Source organism: Trichosurus vulpecula, chromosome 5 (genome assembly GCF_011100635.1).
Source record: "Trichosurus vulpecula isolate mTriVul1 chromosome 5, mTriVul1.pri, whole genome shotgun sequence".
NCBI lineage: Eukaryota > Metazoa > Chordata > Mammalia > Diprotodontia > Phalangeridae > Trichosurus > Trichosurus vulpecula.
This window is the reverse complement of record NC_050577.1, coordinates 287,940,801-287,951,902: the sequence shown is the minus strand read 5'-3', so window position 1 is coordinate 287,951,902 and position 11,102 is coordinate 287,940,801. Positions and strand designations below refer to the sequence as shown.

The 11,102-nt window shown below is 43.8% G+C and overlaps 1 protein-coding gene across 2 annotated transcripts; it reads left to right on the top strand.

Moving 5' to 3' along the window:
- Positions 1-3,787: 3,787 nt before the first annotated feature.
- C5H12orf73 (chromosome 5 C12orf73 homolog) lies at positions 3,788-5,649 on the top strand. 2 transcript variants are annotated; one of them, XM_036761337.1, is made up of 3 exons: positions 3,788-3,965; positions 4,505-4,633; positions 5,281-5,649. In XM_036761337.1, exons 2-3 carry the CDS (start codon positions 4,526-4,528, stop codon positions 5,377-5,379), a joined length of 207 nt encoding a protein of 68 aa, XP_036617232.1. In that variant the 5' UTR covers positions 3,788-3,965; positions 4,505-4,525; the 3' UTR covers positions 5,380-5,649. The 2 variants fall into 2 exon arrangements, with proteins under 2 accessions (XP_036617232.1, XP_036617231.1); XM_036761336.1 differs by lacking the exon at positions 3,788-3,965 and adding an exon at positions 4,051-4,191.
- Positions 5,650-11,102: the final 5,453 nt, after the last annotated feature.

The window sequence follows — 11,102 nt, the reverse complement described above, 5'->3', positions numbered from 1 at the left end:
AAGCAGTATGTCAATTACACTAGTGAGATCATTAGCAAAGCACTTAATAAATATACCTCATACTATTCTTATGGAGAAGATGAGAAGGTGTAAATTAGATGATAATACAGTTAGATGGATTTGGAACTGTTTGAACGGCCAGACTCAGAGTGGTTGTTAATTGTTCTATCTTAACTTGGCCAGAGGTCTCTAAAGGAGTGTCCCAGAGTTCTATGCCTGGCCTTGTGTTTAGCGTTTTTTTATTAATGACTTGCATAAGTGCATCAGATTAGCAAATTACACAAAATGGGAAGGATTGCTAACAACAGAGTCACAATCCAAAAAGATGTTGGCAGGCCAGAGCACTGGGCTCTGTCTCGTAAGGTGGAATCCCATAGGGATAAATTGAGACCAAAAATCAACTCTATAAGTACAGGATGGGTGAGATGTGGTTAGGGAGCATTTTTATTTAAGAGCTGAGGGTTTTGGTGCATTGTATGTTCAACATGAATCATCAGTGGGATGTGGCAGCCAAAAAACAGTCTTCCAGGAATAAGAAGGTAATAATCATTCAGTACTCTGCCTTGGAGTACTCTATCACATCTGGAGTACTGCACTTAGTTGTGATAAAAAAAAATCATATACTGCTTTAAAGTTTGCAAATTACTTGATATACATCTCATTTGATCTTCACTAGCCCCGCCCCCCCTCCTCCTTGAAGAAAACTCAGATGTTGGCGCTTCTCTTTTTGGTAACTATGTATGTGACATCTTCATCAAAGAAAGCCTGTCTGTTCAATTGTGTTATTTGATCTGTTTACATTTCTGTTTGTAATTTCTCTTTGTATTTGCTCTGAAGTTCAGGGTGATGGCTTTTCCCTCAAACTAAGTGAATGATATATGTATGTTTGATTAAAGTGAAATTGTAAACACCTTAAAGTTGCTTTCCTTAGAGAGGCAGATCAAAGAACCTGTGCTGGCAGCTTTTGTTGCTGGTCTTGTTGGGTCTGACACCTCAGCAGCAGCTGCAAACCACATTGTTGTTACATTTGCACATCTAGATTATATGTGTAGTTGTGGATTTGTCTAAATATAACTTCAAGGGAAGCATGAATCTCTAAAGTCTCCTCCCTCCTCCTCCTCCAAGGGAGACTTTGATTCCTGCCAAGAAGGGAAGCAGGAGGTTGGTTGGGGCCAGAGGCTGGCCACTTTGTTGTCCTCAGAGAAAGAGTACTAGGCTAGAATAATATATATATGTCTCCCCCCATCTAAATATTGTTAGCCTAGGGAAAATAATGTTTAGGTTCAAGATGAACTCCTAATGACCATCTCTTAACTGAGGAGTGTTCAAGCTATATACTCAAGGCTTGACTCCCTTCCCATCAAATGCCAATTTCACAAAGATCACATGTAGCAAATAGTGAGTAAACCCATTTATGCAAGCCAATAACAAACAAAAATTATAGAATTTATGCAGTTGAAAATATAGCAAACAATAGATAGAGTGAATGAACCATCCCATTGGAAATGAGATATCTTAGCTCAGCCAAGAGATAGAGTCACTAATATTACCCAAAGGGATATTTCTAAAAAGTCTCTAGTGTGGCAAGCTGGAGATAGGGACATGACTGAGAAGCCAGCTCCTCTACATGTTGGCTTCTTCCAAGGGTCTTTCTCTTTCTTGGGGGACCTGAAGAGAGTGTGGAATCACATGCACCCTTTCTCAAAGCTGGATGCCAGAAGACCAGGCTCTCTCTTCTCCCAAGGTTTCCACAATTCTGTTCCTTAATGGGGCATGGAGCTTTGAACATTCAATCTCCACCAGTTACAAGAGTCTCAAGCAAATATACTTTTAGCTACAGGGTAACACTGGGGACCGACAGTTTCAGGATATTGATAAGCCAGAAAGTGCATAGAAATGGGCAATGAGGCTTGTGAAGGGCTTGATTGTGGATAGACTTCATATGAAGATCAGCTGAAGGAACTGGGGAATATTTAACCTGGAGAAGCCTTGGGAGGACAATTTTAACTGTCTCTGTTGAGAATTGGGGAGAGCCGAGGTCCAGGAACCCCAAGACTGGAGTTCTTAGATGGGGTCATTGAGGGGGAGAACCCCTCAAAGACCTGAGTACTAGAGAGGGTCAGGGCCGTCTGGAATGCATTTACCATCTCAAGCATTCTTTAAGTCAAAGTGGCAAAGATTTATTATGCTTTTGTTTCAACAATCTGGCTAGCAGCTTCTGCTTGGTAACTATGAATTGTATTGGGTCTGTCTGTTGATGTTTGTAATTTGTTTGTATTTTGCTCTGAAGTTCAGTGTGCTGGCTTTTTCCCCTGAACTAAGTGAATGATATTTGTGTGCTGAATTAAAGTAAGCTTGCCAACCCCTTCACCTTGCTTTCCTTAGTTAAGCAGATCAAAAGAACCTGTGCTGTTGGCAGCTTTCTGGGTGCTGGCTGTGGGTGGATCTTACACCCCCACAGAAGCTGCTAGTCAGATTGTGGAAACAGCTTTACAGCAGGCAAGAGTTCTTAAGAAGCCTGCAACCTCACAGGGGTGCAGGAAAAGCTTTTATAGGAGATTTTGGGATGAAACATGTCAAGTAGGTGTTTTGGGGTGTGATTAGGGAGTGGTTGATGGGTAGTCAGTTCTTACAGGAACATACACTTTTTACATCTACTGTGGAGGTCTCTTACCCAGAGTTCATGGGAAACAGCCCAGGTGGGCCTCCTGGAGGTGTGGCTTTTACCTTGAAACTCACTAAGTCAACTAATGGTCAGGGCTGACTGGAAATATCCAGGTTGCTTCCATCAAATGTCATTAGACAAGATGGATGTGAGGGAGTATACATATGTCTGGGTCTAGGATACGTATCAGTAGGGTCAGTAAGTAGTGAGTATCGTTATGGCCCAGTGCTCAGCCAATTAGCATGTACAAAGGGAGTCCAAACTAATAAATTCTATAGGTGCAACTGGCTGCAGTATCAGGAGTATCAGATAAGTGTTTTGCTAAGGCATGCTACCTTTGAACTAGAGAGGAACTGCCTGAGACAGTATTTTGAGCCCAGGGAGAGATGTGATTTTAGAACTGGATGTGGTTTTGGAATTGGGGTTCAGGCACAGGCACCCAAGCAGAGTCTAAGGAGAAATGTTAGAATTAGGGTCCAAGCACAGGCACCCAAGCACCCCCATCACCTCAAGTATCTCAAAGGCTGTCCTGTCACCATGTTTTTAGGAGTTGCAAGAAAAAAATGCAATTGTAGGTTTGCTGTTTGGGGAAGGACCTCCTAAAAAAGTGAGAGCTGTCCAAAATTAAGATGGATGGCCATGAGAGGTCTTGAAGGTCTTCAAAAAGAGACGGATGACTTAATGTTTAAAGTATGCTGCTAGATGGCACATTAGATAGCGTGCCAAGCCTGAAGCAGGAAAGACCTGAGCTCAAATCTGACCTGACACTGTGTGACCCTGGGCAAGTCACTTAACCCTGTTTGCCTCAGTTTACCCATCTGTCCAAAGAAATGGCAACCACCCCGGCATCTTTGCCAAGAGAAGCCCAAATGGGATCACAAGGAGGCAGACACAACTGAAAAGGACTGAACCACAACAAAGCTCCAGGTGGAAGGGGCATGGTCCCCACGGCCCCCCTCTTCTCCTCCCTAAGACGCCTCGGATCAGGAGGTTTTGACGCGGGGGCGGGGCCCACGTGTGCGCCCATCCGGGTCGGAAGCAGAAGCGGAAGCAGCAGGCACGAGACCCGCCCCTGATTGCGCACCTAGCGCCGCCCTTCAGTCAATCCTGGCTTGGGGCACTTGTGGCCCTGGTACACCACCTAGGGCCTGGCCGCGCCGCGGGGGCTGACCTCTGGTTGTTGTGCGCGCAGCCCCGGCCCCTCCTGCTCGGCTGATTCTGGACTTGCACTAGCATCCAGTGGCCCAACGAGCGTGCGCGCGCAGCTCTCGGTCCTCCTGCCCTGAGTGACTCTTCGGAGGTGCGCGCGCAGCCCTTGACCCTGCAGCCCTGACTCACTCCTCGGGATGCGCGCGCAGCCCTAGACATTTTCCCCCCCCTCCCCCCCATTGGACTCTTTTGGGTGCGCGCGCAGCCCTAGACCCTCGTGCGCGGGCTGGCACTCGCTGCACCCCAGGCTTCCCCAAGGTGCGTGCGCCGCCGCCCGGGCTCCAGCTTGGACTGCAGCCAGTTTCGAGGTTCTGCCAGTGAGTTGCGGGTTTAAACTAGAGCTTGTGTTGCAGACAGCCAGGCCAGAAGCTAGGGAATGGGTGCCTGGGGACGGGTAGCTGGAACCGAGGCCCGGAAGGCTCCGCCCTGGGCTGACCTTGACCTTCCAGCCGGCCCCCCAGGAGCTGCATTCCAAAACCCAAAGGGTCTTTCCAGCAAGCATCCCTTGCTTAACACCTAGTAGGCTCTTAATGTTTGGTTATTAATTGATCAGTGGGTGCACAGCCAGAACCCTCGATTGCGCGGGCTCTGCCCAGTTTGCTCCTAAGTTAGGGTCCCTTGTCTCTGCAGGTCCCAGCCCCCCAGCTTGACATGCCCGCGGGCGTGTCGTGGCCCTCGTACCTGAAAATGGTGGTAGCCAGCATGGGGGCCATGCTGGCAGGGGCAGAAGTGGTGCACAGGTACTACCGACCCGATCTGGTGAGTGAGGGTCCCGGGCTGTGGGACTGGGGGCGGCTGTCCCGTTCTCGGAGCATTTCAGTCACCTAATATTTATTTAGCACCTTCCGAGCCCTTGTCCTAAAGACGATGTCATATATAAAAGTCCCACTGTTAAGAAACATTTATTGAGCACTTACTATGTGCCAGGCACTGGGAATACAAAAAGAGGCAATAGACAGCCCCTGCCCCCAGGGAGCTCACAATCTGTGGAGGGAGACAACCATCAATCAATAAACATTAATTTATCAAATGATTAATTTATTAAGCACCAACTATGTGCCAGGCACAGTTTTAAGCCCTGGGGGTGGTAGATTACCAGGGGACCCAGGACACACACAAATTGTTAAGAACTTTGGTCTTGGGGAGTTGCCTTGGGCATTGAGAGGTCAAGTGACTTGCCCAGCCAGTAGGTGTTAGAACCTGCACACAGGTCTAACTAGCTCCAAGGTCACCTCTTTATTCTGCTAGGCTACACTTAAATGTTTGTAGGCGAGGTGATATATGTAATACATGTAAGGTGTTTTGCAAATTCTAAAGGATACCCATTGGATTTGAATACTGTCTCTGGACACTGCCTTGTCATTATAGTCTGAGGCACAGCATTGATGTCTGTGATTTCTTTTCAGACCATACCTGAAGTCCCTCCAAAACGTGGTGAACTCAAAACAGAGCTTCTGGGCCTCAAAAGCAGAGAAGAGCAAGATCAGATTTCTCAACAGCAGTGATCTACACGGTCAGCATTTGACAGGGGGACTTTTACTCCCTTTTTATACATACAGACAGTCATTTTGCTTGTCCCAACACACTCAGGGTTCTCCATGAACTTTAATAAATTCAGCTGTAATTGTGGTTTGACATGTGTGACCTGAAAATTATTTGAATGAACTGTCCCTAGCCTTTGGAATGTAGTTTGGGAGCTATTTGATTTGGTTCTGGGTATAATGTAAATTACATGTAAAACATTTTGGAATTAAAGCCTTTGTGTTGACTTCTCAGTGGTTGACTTTGTAAAATTTTCTTTTTTTTCAATATGAACTTAACAAACATTTCAATATTCAAAGAACAAAAGGGGAATGTATATATATAGAGTATATGTTATTTAATCTCTCAGTGTTAATTTCTTTGTCTGCAAAATGGAGATTATAGTAGCACTTACCACTGGGTTATTGTATCAAATGAGATAACATGGAAAGCACTATATAAACTATTATTTCAATGCAGCAATATAGTCATGATCTCACCTGATGTGGTACCCCCTTCATTGGTGCAGATTGGAACCCATCATCATTCAATCTCTTCTCTGGTTCACTCTCAATCATCTGTAGAGAATCTATACAACTGACTGGAGACTCTCCAACTCTCACCATCAGGGCACTGCCCATGTATGTTACCACCCCTAATCCTTGAATCAGCCTGGAAAAATAGGCTGGAGTCAGATTCTAAAAAGCTCAGCTGCCAAACAGGAATTTGTATTTTATCTCGTTGGCCATGGGAGGCACTGAAGTTTCAGGAGCACAGCAGTGCCATGGCCAGAGCTGGGCTTTAGGAAGATCGTTTTGGCAGCTGATTGCAGGATGGAGAGGATGAATGGACACAAGACCAGGAGGAGGCCATTTCAATAGTCTGGGTGAGAGATGAAGGCTCTGGTGTGGGGAAACCGAGTCAACAGGGCTTTTGCACCTGATTAGATCATGGTGGGGGTAAGAGAGTGTGACAAATTTAGGTTAAAAACTTGAGAAACTGAAATGATGGTGGGGGGGGTGGGGGGGGCAGGGAGGCCCGTGACGGAAACAAAATCATGGTTCCTTTCATCTTTTCTTTAGTAGCCTATTTTTCTATTTTTCTACGAACTTAATTATTTAAATTTTTTTTTCTTGAGTTCTTGAGAAGGGAGTTTATGTTAACTCTTATTACCAAAGTGGAGGTCGATCACCATTCCCTGGTCAGGCCCTGATCTGCCAAGCATAGAGGGGAAAAGATTTGGTTCTAAGATTTGTTTTTCCCACTCCATACCTTTCTGATTTGTTGAATTACTGCATCGGTCTTTATTTTTTCACATAGCTGAGCAACACTACAAGAGTGAAATTGTATTTGATGGGGAGTTGGCTGGTATAATGGATAGAGTGCTGGCCTTGGAGTTGGGAAGATCCAAGTTCACCTCTTTTCTCATACACTTGCTAAGTATATTTTTGTTTGGTCATTTCAGCTGTGTCCAACTTCGTGACCCCATTTGGGGTTTTCTTGGCAAAGATACTGGAAGAGTTTGCCATTTCCTTCTCCAGTTCATTTTACAGATGAGGACACTGAGGCAAATGATGTTAAGTGACTTGCCCAGGGTCACAAAGCTAGTGAGTGTCCGAGGCTGGATTTGAACTGAGGAAGATGAGTCTTCCTGATCTCAGGCCCTCTGTCTACTTAAAACACCTAGCTGCCCCTGCTAAGTGTGTCCCCTAAGTAAATCACTCAACCTGTTTTTTCATCTGCAAAATGAGATGATAATGGCATCTGCCTTGGTGAAAAACTAATGAGGAGAAGTGCCTTGCAAACTTTAATTAAGTGCTAAATAAATGTTGGCTGTTTGTCAGTCGATAAACATAACTGTATGCCTACCATGCGCGAGACACTGTGCCAAGCACTGAGGATACAAAGAAGGGCAAAAGACTGTCCCTGCCCCCAAGAAGCTCAAAGTCTAATGGGGGGACAACATGCAAACAACTATGTAGAAACAAGCTATAGAGAGGATGAATTGGAGATTGTCAGTAGAGGTACAGAGCTAGAATTAAGGGGTATTAGGCAGCCAGGTGGCGACAGAGTGCTGGGCCGGAAGTCAGGAAGACCTGAGTTCAGATGCAGCCTCAGACACTTACTGGCTGTGTGACCCTGGGCAAGTAGCTGATCCCAGTTTGCCTCAGTTTCCTCATCCACAAAATGAGCCGGAGAAGGAAATGGCAAACCACTCCAGTGTCTTTGCAAGGAAAACCCGAACGGGGTTAGGAAGAGTGGGACGTGACTAAAAAGAATTGAACAATGTGCGAAGCTTCCTGCAGAAGGCAGGATTTTAGTTGGGACTGTATTGATAGATAGATTAATCTACTTTGGCTCTAGTCATGGATTCTTGAAGTAATAAAAGCCCATGGAGGGTTTTTATGGTACAAGGGATATAGTGAAGTCTCTGGAGTCAGAAGAGCTGGGGTCACCTTCTGCCTCTGACATTTGCTACCTGTGAGACCCCTGGTCAAGTCCCTCAGTTTTCCTCTTACTTAAAGGAAGGAGTTGGACTACACGGTCTCTGAGGTGCCTTTAGCTCTAAATCTTAAGAACCTGTAAGTCGCATTAATGTTACTTCATGTGACTTAGTTTCCCCATCTGCAAAAAAAAAAAGCAGCCCTCCTCCTCCAGCGTGAGATAATATTTGTAAAGAGCTTAACACGGTGCCTGACACATAGCAGATGCTGTATCAGGGCCGCATGTTGGCCCTCTAGGTCCTCAAGTGCAGCCCTCTGATGGAATCCAAACTTTGTGAAGTCGAACCCCTCCCCTACATAAATGTTGTTGCTGTAGCCATTATTATTATTATTATTCATTATTATATAAATGTGTATTCTATATTGATATATCTATATTATTTACATATTTATATAAATGTGTATTCTTTTCCCCCACAGATCTGGACCAAAATAAGATTCATCCCATTTGGTCCAGTTGTTACTGTTGGTCATAGCATAATACAAGTATGGGCTCTTAGAACTCAGTAGGCACCTATTAAGTGCCTACGATATGCCGGGCACTGTACTAAGTGGTGGGGATACAGAGAAGAAGCAAAAATAGGTCCCTCAAGGAGCTTCCATTCTAATAGAGGAGACAAATCAGATACATTAAGTCAACCATAGAAGCTAGAAGGGACGTTCCGTGTTCAACCCTTTTGTTTTACAAATGAGGAAACAGGTCTAGGGAGGTTAAGTGATTTGTCCAGGGTTACATAGCTAGAGGAATTCGAACTCTGGTTTTTTCCTGACTCCGAATACAATATTCTGTCCAGTAAATGGGGCAGCCAGGTGGCGCCATAGTGCATAGAGTGCTGGCCTGGAGTCAGGAAGATTACTTGTCTCTTGGAGTTCAAATCCAGCCTCAGACACTCGCTGTGTGGCCTTGGGCAAGTCACTTAACCCTTTTTGCCTCATTTTCCTCAACTGTAAAATGAGTGGGAGAAGAAAATGGCAAACCAATCCAGGATCTTTGCCAAGAAAACCCCAAATGAGGTCATGAGGAGTCAGACGTGAGTGAAATGACTGAACAACAAAAATCTACCAGATACAAAACAACCTTAGAAGGGAAGGCACCAGCAACTGGAGAGGGGGGTGGCTTATGGTGGTGCTAAGTGGGGGACCAAAAAAGACCTCTTGTAGAAGACGAGGTTTGAGTTGCGTATGTTCGTTAATATTGTACTTTGAATATCAAATTTAATCAGTACTTATTAAGCACCTACTGTATTTGATATCAAGAAAAATGTTAATTACTTGTTAAGAAGTAGAATTGGCTGCCTGGGGAAGGGTTGGGTTTTCTCTCTCACTCTTTGGGGTGGTCTCAAAGCAACGGGTAGATCAGTTACTTGCTGGGTATGTATTTATTGGACTAGCAGTCTCTTTATTGTCAGCTTTATTGAGGTACTTTGCTTTTAACAAACGAAACAAACATTTAAAGTCTGCTCCCAAGAGGTCTCTTGTAACAAAGTAAAACAATTAACAATACAGTGACCTCATCTGAAAGTGCATGCAACACTCCTCATATATAGCTATTAAAAAAATCAACAAATCTATTTAATTTTCCACTATCCCTTACCGCACTGGGGGAAAAAATCCTTCTAACAAATATTCATAGTCAAGCCATACTCTGCACCTTAAAACCATCACCTGGAGTGCATTATCACTGGCCCTCTGGAATGATGAATGGTCGTCATGGTGGCCATTCTTACAGCTTTCAGTATTTCATGTTATGTCAGTTGCTTTCCTGGTCCTTTCATTGCATTCCTCATCAGGTTACAAATGTTCGGAAAATTACTCGTTTTTATATGGGTGTTATGAAACATTCTTCTGACTGCCTGCCACCTTTTTACTCTGTATTAGTTCAAGTCTTTTCAGGTCTTTAATCAGCCATTTCATTTTTTATGACACAATATTATTCTACCACATTTTTCTGGCCGTATACAACTTTTAGCCATTGCTTAATCAATGGGTTTCCAATTTTTTATGACCACAACAGACTGCTGTAATTTTGTACATCCAGGACCTTTTCTTCTTTAGCGAATAGACTTAAAAGTGGTCAGCATGGTCAAAGGGCATTGACTGCTTTTCTTTTTGTGTACAATTTTAAAATGCTTTCCAGAATGGTCATACCCATAGATCTCCATCAACAGCCTATCAGTGTGCCTGTTTTCCCACAGCCTTTCCAACGTTTAGTTTTCTCATCATTTTCACCATTCTGGTGGGGATGATAGAATCTTAAGATTTAATTTGCAGGGGCAGCTAGGTGGTGCAGTGACTAGAGTCCCAGCCCTGGAGTCAGGAGGACCCGGGTTCAAATGTGACCTCAAGCACTTGACACACTTACTAGCTGGGTGACCCTGGGCGAGCCACTTAACCCCAATTGCCCTGCCTGCCCCTCTGCAGGAAAAAAAAAATTTCATTTGTATTCCTCTAACATGTAGCAGTTTGGAACATTTTTTCATGTGGCTTTAGATAGCATGGGTTTCTTTCCTTTGTAAAAACTACCTGATCTTATTCTCAGATCAATCAGTTGGGGAAAAAGATTATCAATTTAAATCAGTTGCACATCTTGGAAATGAGACCTTTATCAGGGAAATTAGCTGCTAAGATTTTTCTCCCCAGTCATTTCCCCTTTAAACTTTCTATAGATCTAAATCTTTCCATGTTTCTCTAACTTGTTTATGGTGTGGCTTTTTAACAACTCGATCACATACTCCTTGGAAGCTTATCTTCTTTTTAAGGCATTGGTCTAATTTTCTTGGCTGTTTTTGTCCAACTGAGGTCTTTATGTTTTATCAAATACTAAAAGAACTAGATATATTATTTATCAAGAAAGCTAAGGCTGATGTGTTGCTTCATTTGTAACACCTTCACTTACTTCCGTATTTTTTTCCCTAGATAATACCAAGTCAGACTCAACCTCTCTTCCAGTCAATGGAATAGCTTTTTACTGGTTTCACTGTTGTTATGAAGAAGGGCATCTTTGACTATCTTTTAAAAGACCCCAGTATCCTTTGTCACAGCTTAATTTATTTCTTCCTACTTCCTCCAAATCAAGATCTGCTAAATAGTTGCTTTTAGATTTTCTTAAATTTTACATTGTAAATCTTTGAAAGGCAAAATGGTTAGGTCTTATTTAATCTTTTGATTAAATTACCAATCACTGCCTTATCCTTAATATGAAC